The 16,844-nt window shown below is 47.1% G+C and overlaps 1 protein-coding gene across 1 annotated transcript in view; it reads right to left on the bottom strand.

Annotated features, from left to right (window-relative positions):
• LOC116627470 (Fc receptor-like protein 2) overlaps positions 1 to 13,519 on the bottom strand; it is a 56,346-nt gene extending 42,827 nt beyond the window's left edge. The window contains exons 1-6 of the mRNA XM_032397232.1: positions 13,489 to 13,519; positions 11,933 to 11,953; positions 9,138 to 9,404; positions 8,618 to 8,902; positions 7,084 to 7,371; positions 6,477 to 6,758 (exon numbers count right to left, since the gene is read on the bottom strand). Coding sequence (XP_032253123.1) covers positions 6,477 to 6,758; positions 7,084 to 7,371; positions 8,618 to 8,902; positions 9,138 to 9,404; positions 11,933 to 11,953; positions 13,489 to 13,519 — 1,174 coding nt within the window. The remainder of the gene's footprint in view (positions 1 to 6,476; positions 6,759 to 7,083; positions 7,372 to 8,617; positions 8,903 to 9,137; positions 9,405 to 11,932; positions 11,954 to 13,488) is intronic.
• Between the last annotated feature and the right edge of the window lie 3,325 nt (positions 13,520 to 16,844).

The following is a 16,844-nucleotide window of genomic DNA, read 5'->3' as shown; positions in this document are numbered from 1 at the left end:
TTGTTTTGTTTTGTTTTGTAATTCAGCTTCTCCATGAGAACCTGCCTGCAAATATCTCTTGCTCCTTCTTGGATCTACAGATTGCATATCAAGGTCAAATGATGTATGAAAGCCTCTATTGCACACATGGTGCCCCTTTCTTGGGAAGATGCATCTGACAAGAACCACTTCGCAGTTTCTCACCTGAGTCTTCCGGTGGCTGCGTGCTCCAGACCTGGGTATAAACCACATCCACATCTACAGGGCCCACCGCAAGGAAAAGACATGGTTCAAAGATGTCCATGGACAAGGGTTCAAACTTCATATGTGCCTTCCCAGACCCCTGCTTTGTGACTGTCCTCCTAACCCCAACATGATTCTCAGGGTCATTTATTGAGACTGGGCCTCGTGGGGTCAGGGTGTGCAGACCACCTCATGGCTTTTTTCACCTGCCTTCTCTTCTTTCTCAGCCGTAGCCCCAGAGCCCCTTCCAGTGGGGATACTCACCATTGACATACTCTGGTTGCATCTCCTCCGTGTCTGAGAGTGAGCTGGAGTGGGTGGGCTCCTGAGGGTTTATGCTGGAAACATCTCTGAGAGAAAGCACACTAACTGCATGATAGTCTCCAGGGCAAGAGTGAGAACAGAGAGGAGGCAGGCTGGGAAGAGTGTGGGAGAAGCCAGGCAGACATGGCACTTGGCTTGGGTGATTTGATGGCCCTTTGTCTAGATTCTTGGGCTGTGGTCTTTTAGGGGGGCAGCCAGAGATAGGCCACAGAATCACAAAGTTCTTTATTAATAGGATAGCCACTCTGATCTCGCAAAAATGTTCTATTCCTCATCTTTAGCTTTTTCAAAAGTTATAAATAGGAGAATGATATTGCCTGAGATTTAATTTTTTCTCTTATAAGCTCTCCTAGAACTTCATCTGCTTCTTTCTCATCAATTTATCTCTCTTTTTTGTATATTGTATGTGTCATATATTCTCCATAAAACAATATGTCCCCTGTGGAAATAAACTCCATTTTATGCATATTTTCACACCTTTAAAAGTCTAACAAGAACTTACTCATACATTGTAAGTACTCCATAAATAATCTTGAATGTGTAAATTAGTAATTTAGAAATCTTGAATCGTATGCAAGACAGCACCTTGTCATGTGGGCCACCCAGAGTCAGCACTCTGATGGCATAAATGTAATGAATACAGACATGGCTGAGGATCATAGAAAGATACTGCGTGACCTGTTCAAGCAGAAGGAGCAAGAAGTATTGAAAATCATGAATGGGGCAGTTCTCTAGAGTTCCCACTTTGAATAGGAAAAGTTCTCACCTGGGTACATGAGTGACAGAGCGTCCTCCTGAAAAGCAGATGAAGGAACATTCATTTTAGGGGCAACGTCTTTATCTCTTAAAACTTTCCCCTGACTTAACCACGTGTCGTCACTGGGAGGATATAAGATTCAGAGTAGGGATTCAATTGTATTGTGTCCTGATGATGACTTATTTTCTCCAGCACTGTTAGCTGGACAATCCATTATTTTTCCCCACTAATCCTACACGCCACTTCAAATGGCAAACCCCACAGGCATGGGTCACTGTTTCTGGATTTTTTTATTGCTCTTTCAATTATTGCAAAATATATATTAACTGCTGATGACTGCTCTCCTTGTTTAGGTGGAACATTCTCCCTTTTTAAATGTTTTGATATTTGCAAACCCCACTCTAAAGCAGTGGTCTTGGGGTCAGGCTTGATGTTGATATTCATAAGACCCATGGGGCTCTCCTCTGCACCATTTAGCTTTACAGAGAGATGCAGAGCAAGAAGCACAGCATATCAGCATGGATGTGTCAGCACCAGTGGTGAAGGAGCTCTTTCCTGGTCCTTCAACCAACAGCTCAGGGGACAAGTCCACATGGCTGGGAGCAGACGCCACTACGAGGGACATGATCAGTCTCAAGAGCTGTGTTGCACTTGGGGGTATGCTCATTTATGCTGTCCACCGAGCATTTATAACCCAACTCAGAGCGCTTCCAGTTCATTTTATTTATTTATTTATTTAAAAGATTTTATTTATTTATTTGACAGAGAGAGACACAGAGAGAGAGGGAACACAAGCAGGGGGAGTGGGAGAGGGAGAAGCAGGTTCTCCGCTGAGCAGGGAGCCCGACGTGGGGCTCGATCCCAGGACCCTGGGATCATGACCTGAGCCGAAGGCAGACGCTTAACGACTGAGCCACCCAGGCGCCCCAAGAGCGCTTCCAGTTTAGACGCAGCTCAGCAATCATGAAAAATATTGCCTAGTAGCCCAGCTGGAGCTCTAACTTTATCAGTTTTTTTGGAGACAGTGTTAGAGAAGGAAGAACTAAATGATCTTCTTCAAGGGAAGGAAGAAGGATCTCAGGATTTTCTACCAAGCCAAACAGTCATTCAAGCACAAGGTGAGGGATGCACATCTTCAAACAGTATGAAATCAGTGTATGTGATTCTAGCAACTCCTTCCTGAATAAATTATTTTTAAAATGGACTTTAGTCTTCTTCCTAAGCACTTTTGAACAATAACAAAAACTGGTATCTTGGCTCCTAAAGAAAACTTCAAAAATATTCTTAAAAATGAGTATGGTATAAATGATCTTTGATCTTAGTATAACTGGAAATTCATAACAAAATGGTGAAGAAATCTGGATATATCTATAACATATACATTTAAGGGAATTAAGTCTTAAGCTACTAAATACATATATAAATATATAAGACAAAAGAAAGCAAATATATTAAATGTCCAGTTTGTTCTAAGGAATAAGACTAACAAGAACAGAGTGCAGCAACTTAAGGAAGATAAAAGCAGAAATTTCAGAATTAGAAAGCAAACTGGTAGATCAAATAAATCATTCTAGCAGCTTCACTTTTGAATCGAAAGGGTGGATACTCCTTTTTCGATGCCACTCATGAACGTGAAAGGAGAAGGCACAGAGGGATAAATGCAACCACGGGGAAGCTAGAAGAATCACAGGACACTACTTCACTCGATTCCAAGTAAGCAAATTTAGGAGCCTGGATAAAACAGACGATTTTCTAGGAAAATTCCCCAGAAGATAAAGAAAACTGTGGACAGAGTGTGGCAGTCAGGGTGGAGTGTGTTCTGCTGCATTAACAAACCAACCTCAGTTTGCAGGGGCTTGCAGCAGCAAAGATTTGTAAATTTCCCACTTGCGCTGCAGACCTGTCAAAAATCTGCCAGGGGTTCTGTCACTAGGGGACGGAGTCACTCGGGGGCCGAGGCTGCTGCTGGAGGCCATACCATCTGGTGACACTGTCAACCCAGCACGCGTTTGCATGAGCACCAGCGCGTGGGAAGGACATTGGGACATCAACGCCTCGCTCCTAAATGCTTCTGCCGGGAAACAACGCAAGCGGCCGGCATTTCCCTGGCCGTGTCTCACGTCGAGGAGACAGGGAAACTAACTGTCCCTGCGCCCGGGGGTAAAGGAGGGCTGGGTGGCCGTGAGCAAGAGCAACGCCTCTCACAAGATTAGTTACAAGAGCAGAGATGGTGACAGCTGTCGAGGACCCGCTCCCCCAAAACCCACCAGCCACAGCTTCCACAGGGGAGCGCCAGGAAATCTTGAGACAACAGATAATTATGTAAACTATTCCAGAGCACAAAAGACATACAAAAAGAAGGAAAATGTTGAGCTTCCTTTGTAATGGTGAGTACAAAAGGCAGAAAAGATCACAATAACAACAAACCCGGCAAATGTCAACATTACTATTAATGAAAAAAAAAAAAACCTCAAAAGAACGCTCGTTTATGTTAAAAATGCATCAACTAAAATTGGATTTTTACAAAGAATGCAAAGATTAGTCAATATTAGGTATTCTGGTATGTTATAATTAGTTGATTTCATAGCTGAAAAGAGAAATACAGGATTATCTTCACAGATACTAATGAGGTATTAGCAAAAATTAAAAGTTGCTTCTGAGAAATAGTCTTAATAAAATAAGAATGCTGGAACTTCATTAAAAGGGGTATTTGAATATGTTACATAGCAAAGAAATACTAGAAAAGTTTCCCTCAAAAACAGGAACCTGACAAGCTTATCCACATAAGATACCAGAGGCACTTGAGCATATAATTAGACACAAAAAAAATAATTTGTGTAAAAACTGAAAAGGAGCAAGTAAATGTTTTATTGCTTTGTAGATTGTTTCTATATTTGAATCAACAGTATATCGGTATGTAACTTGAAAAGTGGGAGAATTCATCACAATGAATGAATTAGAAATTATTTTATGTTAACAAACAACCTGTCTCTTCATATCCACATATTTTTATCAATTAAAACCCATAATAAAAGAAAAAAATCACAATTCCTTAGTCTTAGATAGTCTGTTTAAAAAATATAACTTCCATTGGACTTGAAAAAACTGAATTACATTTGCACTATCTGATGAGTTTCCAAAATTTCTTTCACCTTGGGGTAGTTGATAGATTTAAGGAAGCATTTTGCAAGAGTTTAAAAGTTTATCTTGCATTTCTGTTGTGCCCAGTGCTTGTCCTGTATCTTAGAGATTAATAAATGACACCTCACCGAAGGGGGGGATGGGGGAATTGTGCAAGAGGAGAATCGTTAAGGTCAGTTCTAGGCAGGCTTGAGGCTTTGTGGCCGGGCCAGTGTACTCCATGTTCGCTGTGCCTCCTAGTGGCTGTATGAACAAGGTAGCCCACTTAACTTCCCCAAGATTGTTAAACCTGGACCATCATACATACTTAAAAATTATTTTTTATAATTACAGATAATATGTGTAAGTTTGCCATACGTAACAGTTGTAATAGTTGGTCATTGGTAACATGTCTTGGCTAGCAGAGTACTAGTAGGGGTCAGTATGAGATATCACTTAGAGGAGTCCTCAAAATTCCTGTTCTTACAAATAATACAGAGATACTGTCATGCCGAAAACACAGCAGCTTTATGGGAGTGTTGGTTAGCGAAGGTCGTGCTTTCATGCTTCCAGTGATGACAGAAGAAGAAATTGAACAGACCTTTCTTCCGAGAACTGGAAATATTGGACAAAATATAGGTAGAAGTCTATTTATAGTGTTGAAGAGGTGATAGGATAGGGAAGAACTACGAGGCTCCGGGAGAGAGGCCTGGCTCTGGAACCGCTGGTCCTGTGGGGCACTTGCCAAATCCAGACAGGGTGGCCCAGGGGCCGGAGCTTCAGGAAGTCTGGTGGGGCAGGGAGGCATGGACTGGAATGTGTAGTGGTTTGTGTGGAAATTTTAAAAACATGGTTGTAAATTCTTTGACATTGAGACCTCCATTTGGAGGTGGAGGCTGTGCTCCCTCCCCTTGCATCCGGGCAAGTTTGTTAGGGACCTGATGAAACCGAGTCATCTGAAATTAGTTGGAAAAAGACATTGCAGATTTGCTATCACACTTACTTTTGAAGCGGAAGACAGCATGTAAGATGTTTGAGTACCCAGCAACATCATGCCGCGAGGGGGTCCAGGCTACATTGAGAGATTGTGTGTGTTCTAGCTGAGAGTCCCAGTCAAGGTCCCCCCCTCCGGCCAGCTCCAGCCACCACGTGTGCATGAAGATGCCCCACGTGACCCATATGAGACACCCAAGAATTCAAAGAGGAGTCACTGCTCTTGCCATGAGTAGGTAACTAATAAGAAATCGATAAATAAAGGAGAAAATGTACTAAATTGTTTTCATTCCTTTAAATCCAGCTACTTATTATGTTTCACTCCACTGCATGCAAACTGATTATGTCTACTGAAGGTTATTAGATGATTTAATAATTGGACATTTTTATTTAAAAGGCAAGCATGAAGGACTGTGTTAATGGTTTTAATCTACACACAGGGGGGACATGACATATTCTAAAATATGGCAGCATTGTCCACTGCATGAAACCTTAGAAAATCATAACGTGTAAAAAGAATTCATCAGATTTGGGGAGGTTTTCTTTCTTTCTTTTTTTTTCAAATCCAATCCGTATCAGTAATGGAAAAGTTCACAGCAATAAAAGGCAATCAAAACAAACGGTAGGTGACCAACCTGAGGTCTTGTGAGACCAGTAATAAGACAGCAGAACAGCAGTCATGAAGCCGAGGCCCCCACACAGCACCCCGAGAACTCTGGCCGTGACGTGGTCCCTTCTGTAGGCACCGGTCCCTGAGGGAAGACACCAGTGCGCCAGCCTTAGAGGGTCAAGGCTAGGGTCCTGGAATCCTGGTCTAACACTCTGCAGGCATGGTTAATATAAGTTCACACGTGATCTAATTATAAGGTGTACTTTCCAGGTTGGTGTGGAGAGAAGAGAAGCAGCTAGGCACTGAGATCACCTTCTCCAACCTCCCCCACACAGCAGTCATCACCTGGATCTCCACCCACCTTCCAAAACCCCAATATGGTACCAGTGAAGACTGCTGGGGCAGAGCCATTAATCATAATGCTCCTGTATCCAGGGACCATCAACCCACCTGTGACGCTGAGTGTCACCGCCTCGCTGCGCTGGGCCCCCAGGCCATTGTCAGCCTCACAGGAGTAGTTTCCAGAATGTTCTGAGGTCAGAGAGAGGTTGAAGGACGCTCCTCCTCCAGAGGGGGCCGAGCTGTTCCCCAGGGTGACATCCTCGTGATAAAACCGGTACAGGATCGGGGGAGAGCCCCTCTGGGCCTCACAGCGAAGCTCCACCATGTCCCCCACCACCATGGCCTGGGCCCCTGGCTCCCTGAGGGTGAGGACGGGGCAGGACACTGGGACTGAGGGAGACAGGGGACCAGCGGAGAGGGTTTGTGAGGCCATAGTAGACACCCAGACCCCAGACTAGGACCTCAGCGAAGTGCCTGGCCCCTTGGTCATTGTGTGTCTCTAAGATTCTCAGTAATGTCTTTAGAAATTTGGGGGAACATCAAGTCTGGGCTACTGTCTAAAGACATGGTCATTCATCATTCTCAGCTTGTGCTTTCCTAATGCCAGTCCAGCCCCCTTTATATTCCCTTCCCTGGAAAGAAGGATGTCCGCAGTCTGACTTGCGGGGGAGACCCACACTCCAGCTGCCATTGGTGCCCCCCGGCACTGACTCACTTCTCACACGGATACTCAGCAGCCTGCTCTGGATGGGGTCGTGGCCGTTGTCAGCTCTGCAGTAGTAGCGGCCGGCATCCCCCTCCTGCACGGCTGCGACCTCCAGCTCCGCAGACAGGGAACGCTGGGTCTTCCTTCCCACACTGCTTCCCGTGTCCTCTCTGTGCCAGGAGAATGTGATGTTTCCTGTGCCTTCGGCCACCGAGCAGAGGAGGATCAGATCCCCTCCTTCGATCACCGGGTCCCTGGGGGCCCACATCTCTAAGCTTACATTAGAGACGGGCACTCCTAGACGGATGGAAGACGACAGGTGAGAAGCTGACTTTGGAGGGCTCTGGGACCAGGCCGTGACTGGCTTCACTCTAACGCTTGAAGTGGGAATACGGGTAGGGCTCCTGTAATCCATTATAAGGACACTAAGGTAGGGAATCCGCAGTGATTACTCTTGAAGAATGTGGATGCAGATACTGCATGTCCCAACCCCCTTCCTGTCTAATTTCATGGGATCACTAAAGAATGTGTGATGGGTCATCTGCCCCATGGACAGGAAAACATTTCTGGAGGGAGGGGTCGCTGTGCAGAGTGGTGCCTTCTGCACTGAGTGAAGGGGTCCCTGGTAGCATCAATCCTACCTCAGAAAAGGCACTGTCCCCCCTAACAATATCAATGACAATTCCTCCGTTATTCCCAGTTTCAAGGGTCCACAAGAATTGCAACCCCTCCTCTGGCCGCTTGGTTCACTCAGAGTTCTGCTTTCTCTGATGCTTCATTTATCCCCCGACACTGGAGCACCACGGTGTCTTCTAATAAAACCACCTTGTGTTGCAAACCAGCATGTGGGGCCATCTGCAGAGCCACTGGGGAGCGGGTGCTTGCTGAGCAAAGTCCCAGCCCACTCCTAAACACCAAGGCACGAAGTGATCAGTGGAGATATGACTGATGGATGTGACTTTAATGAAGAGAAAGATTATAAGGAGTGTTTAAAAAAGAAGAAAAAGAGCCCAAAATGGAGTATTTGTCCCCCACTGACATCAAACCAAGACTTAATTACAGTTTCAGCCTATCCCTGGAATGTGACCGTCTATAAGTCAATCTGAAATTTCCTGATCCACACTAATGAGGTCATCTGCATGATAAAAAAAACAAAAAACTTTGAAGTTTCCTCCTCCCGCAAATGATGTCTTGGCCTGAAGAAATCCTCTTTTATTTTGCTAATAACCCCCTCCCCCCACCTCATGCCTATAAAAAACTTCCATTTCCTACAACTCCTCTGAGCATCTCTCTGCTTGCAAGCTAGGATCCTGCTGATTCATGAATGCTTAATAAAGTCAATTCCATCTTCACATTTACTCCATTGGGTTCTGTTTTTTTACCAGGAGCTTTGTCCATTTGTTATTTTTATGAAACGCCCATTCTCTAGCTCACATCCCACTTTCCACAAGGACAGGAATTGCAAGAGAACCCAAAAGACGAGCAGCCGAAGTGAAGCTGCCGGACTCCTGTTTTCCCCACGCTCAGACCCAACGATACTTACTCTGCACGTGAATCTGGGATTGGAGGCTCTGTTTTCTGACCCTGGGAGTCACCGTCTCTGCCTGGCACCAGTAGGACCCTGAGTCCTCCGTCCACATGGCGGGGACCCGGAGCTCTGGGGAGCTGCTCCAGCCAGACCCCAGGGCTCTGTCATCTCTGAAGAAGCAAAATCGGAGCTGAGCATTTGACCTCTGTGGAGAAGGCTGGGTCTCACAGGTCAGGGTCACCGGGCTCCCCTCGGTGGGCCAGAAGGGGCTGACAGTGAGCACAGGGCGTGGAAACAGCTCTAGAGAGAAGGATCACAAGAGCCCCGAGCAGTGAGATGGATGGTTCCTGCTCAAAAGCAACCCCAGCAAACAAGACATTCAGACCAGACTTGTCACCTATCACGACTCCCTCCTGCGGTCAAACCACAGGACTCTGGTTCCCATCTGGTGTGGGGGCAGGTGTTCCCTCCAGGGACCCACCCTGCTGCGCTCCAGTCTCGTCCAGCCCGGCTCCCACAGGAGGGAAAGTCTTACCTTGCACTTCAATCCTGATGCTTCTTGAAGTTCTTGACTTCAGATAGAAGTATTTTTTAGCAGTAGCAGAACAGTAATAGCTGCCACCGTCACTCAAAGCTGCACGTGGGATAGAAAAGTCAGAGACTTTGTTTGACAGCTGTAACTCTTTTCCATCCTTGTAATAGGCCATAGTCTGGATTTCCCACCAGTCCTTTTCCTTCTGGCACATCAGATCTATGCTGTCTCCTTCAAAGACAACAGAGGGAGCCTGGAGGGTCAGCCAGTCTGCAAGAGAGGGCGTCAGGGGACTGGATTTGCCATTCCTGCAGAGAACCCGGATGCCTGACCGCTTCCTGTGCTCTTGGGCCAAGCAGCCCCTTCCCCTCCAGGCAGGACGGAGGTTCCAACCCCCACCTTGCCTATTCAGGGCTAGGTTCTCTCTTGTCCTGAGGGGTATCTGAGTCAGCATGGGCTGCTGTAACAAAGTACCATAATTTTCTCGGGGTTTATTTCTCAGGGTTCTGGAGGCTGAAAGTCTAAGATCAAGGTGCCGCACAGCCAGATTCTGGTGAGGCCACTCTTCCAGGCTGTAGACGGCTGACTTCTTGTGTATCTTTACTTGTTAGCTCTCTGGCCTCGTTTTCTAAGGGCACTCATCCCATCATGAGGACCCCACCTCCATGACCTTAGTACCTTCCAAGGGCCCCACCTCCAGATACCATCCTCCTGGGATTAGGGTTTCAACATAGGAGTTTGGAGGTGAGGACTCAAACACTGAGTCAATGGCAGGGAATGTCAAAGTAAACATAATTTTTTACATGGATACAGGAGTGAAGTTTCTCCTGCTTAGCCCTCTCTATTGGTGATGTCACACGGGGGGACCACTGTCTTCAGGGGGCACGTCGCTTTCCCACCCCCTCTGCTTTGATCCAGCCTTTGAAGACACTATGCTGTGTTCTAAATTCACGTTCTTCGTCTTCTTCTTGCCTGGCCAGAGGAAACCGCCAAGGGGCCTGGATATCTGGGGCATAGACTGGTGACTGGAATGAGATCCTGTATCTCAAACCTCAGAACTTTCCACCTGACTAGTTTCCAAACACTTCCCCACCCATCCCATGTGTAATTAGGTGGAAGGGAGCTTTCATTCAAGGTTTAGCTGACCATAGTGAATAAAAGTCATTGCCAAAAATAAATGTCTTCCCCTGGGACTGCCTGTCTCAGATTCCACCCTGTGACTTTGCTTATTTATGGTACCAGGCCCCTTCTGTGTCTGGGACATTTGCATTACCTTTCAGGGTTGTAGTTGAGGATTTTGACCTCGAGGTGAGGAACTAAGTTATATCTCAAACAAAAATCTCCCTGCCCCTGTTCAATGGTGGCATGACAGCCAGAATTTGGATGTGTAGCACACGGAAGCAGAGGTCAGCCATATAAGGGGTGAAGTGCCCCATAAAATACCCCTGCAGAACCAGAACCAAAATGCAACAGGAAGCTTGTGAAATTTAGAATCATAATTTTTGGAAAACATGCTACTGACTCTTCCAGGTGGAGAACCAGATTTACCTGTTGTTGGACATCAGGCGAAAAATCTGGGTTATAAAAAATGAAATCAGGAGGGCAGAAAAGGTGGGTTGCAGAAACAATTAGCTTAATTTGAGATTTTTGCCCTCCTTCACTGATGGAGACTGGATCCCCTGGGGACTTGGCTGCGGGACTTATAATGAAGCTGATTTTTAAACCACTAGCACAGACTTCATCCAGAAACTGGAAAAATTCCCAGGGAGAATGCTGTTGGGGTAGGGGGCAGACATTCTGCGTCATGGTTAGAGATGCCACTGAAAAGGCACATGATGGGCAATCTCACAGGCTCGGGGCTGCGGCTGGATGACCACGTGAGCCTGTGAGTCCGTTGCTAAGGCTCATTCACGCACAGCGTGGATGCAACGGCCGAGTCCTGCTCCTGAACAGGCTCCTGGAGCGGACCCTGGCATCCCTGTCCCATTCATGTCGCACCATGAAAGGTGAGACAGGGGTCTGTTCTCCCAGGACAGTGCCTTGGAGCCCCAAGCGCCCCTTACACTTGGCGAGGTGCTGGCGAGGTCCGGGAACAATCCTCCATCTCTCTAGATTCAGTCCAGGCTCATGTACATACAGAATAAAATCCCGTTTTCTGTACTTCCTTTGGTGAGCACAGCTTTGTCAAGAAGAGCAAGGTGAGGTTAGTTGTGGTCACACGCGTTAGGAAGGTAGCACGGGTCTGAGGGCACGCAGACCTCAGCGATGCTGTGGAGCGGGGCGGGCGGACCCCGGCCCGGGAGCCGCTCGGCGCCTGTTGGGGGAAGGCAAGTGCACCTGCCCTGCCGCCGACGCTGCGGGGATGCTCGCGGACGTGCGCGGGACAGCGCCCCCGCCCCACCCAGAGCCAGAGCCGCACGGCCGGCCCAACCCCGCACACGCTCTGGGCCGTGGTCCTCAGAGGGCGGCTGTTTTCCGCTGCGAGGACATTCAGCCAGACCTCATGGAGGAGCTATGGTCCCGGGGCCTGGAGAACCATCCTCCCCCGCCGGCTGGCTGTCCGGCCCGCACACCCCCTTCCAGATGCCACTCCCCCGGCAGCTGGGGCTCTACAGGCAGGGGACTCCGCCTGGGCAGGCCGTCCTCACCCAGCCAAGTGGACGGAGGCGGGTTGGCCCAGGGGAGCAGCAACACTGGGACGTCTCCACGGCCTGTCCTCGTCCCTCTCTGTAGGACCTCATGGGAACCGGGCGACCGACAAACTAGACCCCGGAACAATAAGGATGTAGATGACTCACCTGCCTCTTCACTGACAGGAGCTGTGAGGGGATCAAAAACCTGAGGTTAGCCCAGAGCATTTGCCCTTACAGTTTAGACATTTCTATTACTCTGCTAAACTGACCCCGAACTCCCCATCACCCCCTTTTCTGTTCCTCTGCTCCATTATCACCAACAATGCAATCTCCCTCAAGCACCAACTGGCCCCCACTCATGTTACAATCACAAGGCAGGTGCAAACCCCTCCCTTGACCAGAGGGAGCACCCAGGGCACGTCCCACGGATGGACGCCAGATGTTCAGTGATTCTCTCCTTTCCTCGTCCTTCCCCTCTCCCCACCAACCTCCTGCACACCCAATGAGTCCACTACACGATATCCCACGTCACCAAGAGTTCATCAGGAAACACCCAATCAGAGTTTGTAGTGTCAACCCTGACAGCTGGGGTTTTCTCTCGGCCCAACTTTGTGCCTGACTTAAGCTTTGATGTGGAGGCATCCACAGAACACTGTGATCATTTGTTTTAATTCACCAGCAAAGAGTGAGCCTATGAAACTGTGGGCCCCCATCCTCCAGCCCAATAAGAGCAGAACCCCAGGGGCGCCTGGGTGGCTCAGTCGTTAAGCGTCTGCCTTCAGCTCAGGTCATGATCCCGGGGTCCTGGGCTTGAGCCCCACATCGGGCTCCCTGCTCTGTAGGAGGCCTGCTTCTCCCTCTCCCACTCTCCCTGCTCCTGTTCCTGCTCTCGCTATCTCTCTCTCTGTCAAATAAATAAATAAAACCTTAAAAAAAAAAAAGAACCGAACCCCAGACCCATGCTGTCTCTCTCCCCACGACCTCGCTGTGTGATCCCAGGGGTGCTGTGTAGTTTCCAGGCTCTATGAGTAATAAACATTTAGCTTTCCAAAGTTTCCTGACCGTTATTACTGAAGGGCATCTTGCAGTCATGATAAGATAAGTCATGATGGACTGAGGGCTGGTCCAGCCACAACCTTGCTTATTGATGAGCTGAGACCAGCACACACAATTTTGAAAGCCAAACCCACCTTGAAAGGATTCCTTTTCTCTGGCCATATTTTATGTGAGAGTCTTTTTACTTATTAACAAATGTTGGTTTAATGCCTCCTGAAAGGAGAGAAAGGAATCTCGTTTCCTTATAGCAGCTCTCCTGTCCTGTCCTCCTCAACAGAAGAGCCTGAGCAAAGGGTGTCCATGCATCTCCAAACCCCATCTTGGAGATAACTGTCTAAATAGTTCTCACGGAGAAGTAGTAAATGTTGAAATTATAAAAACTGTATTTATGAGAATATACTACTCTATGAATTATCTGAGATATCAAAGCAGGAACTCATAACCCAGGAACGGTAAAGTAGCCGACCTTGAACATTAAGGACAAGGATGCGTTGCAGTGTGATTTGCCCAGAGCCCACTGCTGTGCATCAGACTGCTCTCTGAGCTTGAAGCAGAGACCCGAGCATTCCTATTGGTCCCTGGGCTCTGATAAACCCTCAGGGCTTTCAGGAGCAGGAGACCTCATCTGCTGCCACCTCAGTCCTAACTCAAATTATTGGACTCACCAAAGATGACGAGCAATGACCACAGCAGCATGAGGACCTGGTTCAGCTATCCAAGAAGAGATGGAGAGATGTTCCCTCAGCCACCAGCTGGGGTCTGTGTGCAGGGAATGGAAACTGCTTTTCAAACTAAGTTTTGTACAATTAGCAAAAAAAAAAAAAAAAAAGGAAGTGGAAGGGCTTGTCAAGTCTGGCCCCTGTCTTCTTTCCTATAGACGCTATGAGAATGAAGATGGTCCTCTAGGTGCCAAATAAACTCCTTCTCTTGACACTTAACACTTAACACACAGCTGTTCATGAGTTGGACACAGTTCCAAGTGCCTTATGCTCACAGGGTTATTTAATGCCCTGAGCAAGCTTCTGGAGTCTGTCCGATCCCCTTTACACAGTTGGGGAAACAGGCAGCAGGGAAGGCAAGTAATGGACCGAGATCAGCACGGTCACTTTCCAGTAGTGACAGCTAGGAGTTAAACTCAGGCAACCGCATTCCACAGTCTGGTTCGCAAATGCTGCCAGATCTTACCGTGATCTATAATGCTTCTCAGTGTTCCTTAGGATAGCAGGACCACCACTCAGGGTTCCTGGGTGATGTTTTCTTCAGTCCATATCTAGCCTTCTAGACCAGGATGTTGCTAAGATTCAAAACACCGGCTCTGTATCATTGAAAACATTGTCCTCTTCCGTATTTCTAATCCATGTTGCTTTTAGGACGGCATGCTGCTCCCAAGGCAGCCACACCCTCCAGAGCGCGCATCCCCAAATTCTGTTATCACGCCCTTCCCGATTAGATGTGGTCCCCCTAAGTGTTGTATGTAACAGTCCACTCAGGGGCAGGCTGAACAGACAGATACCTGTTGCCTACATGGACCTTATGTAGCATGAAACTTTAAATCATAAAATCATAGGTATTTGTAACCTGGGAACTGACTGATAGTGAATTGAATCATAGACTCAATGTCATCTGTTCCGACGAATACTTAACATTGTCACTCACCATAAACATAGCTTTCCTTTGGGAAATGCTGATGTATGTACATGATGTCATACTTTGTATCATCAAAGCCTCGCTTAGAGTAGTGTAAAAAGAAAGTGCTAAAAATACCCAAAAAAGCAGGTGAAAAATAAATTGTATGTCCAACTGTGTACTATCAAGCAGCCATTAAAATGATTCTGTAGAATATTCAATAGCAGTAAAACTTGTTCACGATACACCGTTCAGGCAAAGGAGGCTGCTGGATGCAATTTATCTGCTGCACACCATCCTGCCCAATTGCCAATTAAAAAGAAAGTGTGGGACAATAAACACCTACACGTTAGTGCGATTATATCTAATGTAATTAAAGGTGGTTTTTATTTTCCTCATTTTGCTTATCAGTGTGTTCTAGTATTCTTACAATAAACACATTTATTTATATATTTCTAAAAGATTCATAAAAAACAAGACCTGGCTTTTTTTAGCCCCTATCACCTCAAGTGTACCAAGCGATGCTACTCTACCTTTCTGCATGGGCACGTGGTTTATTTGTGTTTGGAAGAGGGTGAGTGTTTCTCTCCCTGGGACCAGAGCTGCTCACTGAGCTTCTTGTCAAGCCCTTGCCCGTGGAAAGGCTTCTAGGTGGCCTGTGGCTCCCCCTCGTCCTGCCCAGTCAGGCCGGCACAGGATTCTGATGGAGGACAGTGAATTGAGGAAGAAAATACAGAAAAAGGCAGAAGCAAAATGTGGAGAAGGAGCTGGTGGTAGGTATTGGTTTTTCATAGACATCTGAGCAGATTTTTCAAAATATTTGTGGTTTCGTTCTGTCTTGTATGGGCATGTGGCTCTTGAGTTGAGAATTAGCTTTTTCCCGTGGCATTATCAAATGGCAGGGAGTGTGGCTTATGTGAAAGTGAGTGATGCAGGGGAAGAGAAATGAGTGGCCACAGTGGGGTAGGTGGGCCACTGGGGTGGCAACGAGTCCTTAAGGGGACTGGCCTGCTCCATCTGGATGCTGCTCACACCTGACAGATGGCAGACATTTATTTACATGTGGACGGACACAACTTGCAGGCCCACCTAAACTCAGATGCAAAGTAGGGCCCGCAGCCAGAGACGAGGAGCTCAGCAGTTCATTAGAGGACAAAGTAACTTCATGTTCAGGTTACAGTGGTGGAAGTGAAACTGTAGGGTGGGGTGCACTGGCCAAAGTGAGAAATACAAACCCTCCTTATGCCGGGATATTTGGCCACCAGCAAGATGGAGTCACAGGTGCCAGAGAGAAGCAGAGTGACCTATAGACAGAAGCCTCTGGGACCAACTAGGTAGACCCTTGACTTGGAGATTCTGCGGGTGGCAGCATACACAAGAGTACTCTGTCAGATGCGGGGCGACAGTGTCCCGGTCAACTTTGTTCGGTGTCTTCCAGGGGACACAAGATGCAATGCCAAGGTCAGGACTGAGACAGAGACAGAGTCTTCATGAACTACAACTCACAACAAAATAAACACCATCTCCTGTTTGAGAGGAAGTTGATTACCAGGATAGTCACAATAAGAAAATGAGGCTGATCAACTTCAGAGATCTCTGGATGTATTTGGTTGAATTTGGGGCTGCAAGGCTGCGACGACAGAATTAAATGTCATAATATATGCAATCACCTCCCGCAGGAATTGCGACATTCATGGCTGTGGACATGGTCCCAAGTCACCGCCATCATCCTCATGTGGGAGCAGTTACAGTAGTAATTTCAATTGTTACTATAATCATCTTGAACAACATGATATGTCTTGGTTGAATGGGGCTTGACCTAGAAATTTCATGTCTAGGGTAAGAGATACATTCTTTTGGAAGTGCTAATGTTTGTTGGAGCAGAGCTGGCTGGTGGGAATCTCGATGTTGTTTCTGTAGACGCTCTCCAAGTGTTATTTAGGCAGACCCAGACCTTCTGCCCAGAAGACTCTCTACAATTTAATTCATCAATTCCTAGAATTCTGATGGCCTCTCCATAGTCTAGACAGCATGGCAGGGAATTTGGACCAAGAATGCCTGGAAACTTTTGTCCATTTCCTCCCCAGCAGATGTGAAGATGAAGAAGCTCCAGAGACCCAGTTTCTCTGAGAATTATCCGTATATCTACTCCAGGAAATCTGAGAAGGACAGGAGTAAGTTTAGTTTCAGGTAATGATTGTTTTAGGAGATTGGAGTTTTACAGATCTCAAATTTTTCTTCTTCATGAGGAAGATCATTTTCTTCAGTGTCAGTAGAAATTATTATTAACCCCTTTTGAAGAAGGTGTTGCCATTCCCGTGGTGGGGGATAGAGGTGAGCCCAGTCTTGAAGTCTGAGGTGGGGAGGGGCACAGGGAGACTTAGTGAGGCTCTGG

Source organism: Phoca vitulina, unplaced genomic scaffold (assembly GCF_004348235.1).
Source record: "Phoca vitulina isolate PV1807 unplaced genomic scaffold, GSC_HSeal_1.0 scaffold97, whole genome shotgun sequence".
NCBI classification, from domain to species: Eukaryota; Metazoa; Chordata; class Mammalia; order Carnivora; family Phocidae; genus Phoca; species Phoca vitulina.
Note: the sequence above shows the minus strand (reverse complement) of the source record. Positions and strands in the feature narration are given on the sequence as shown.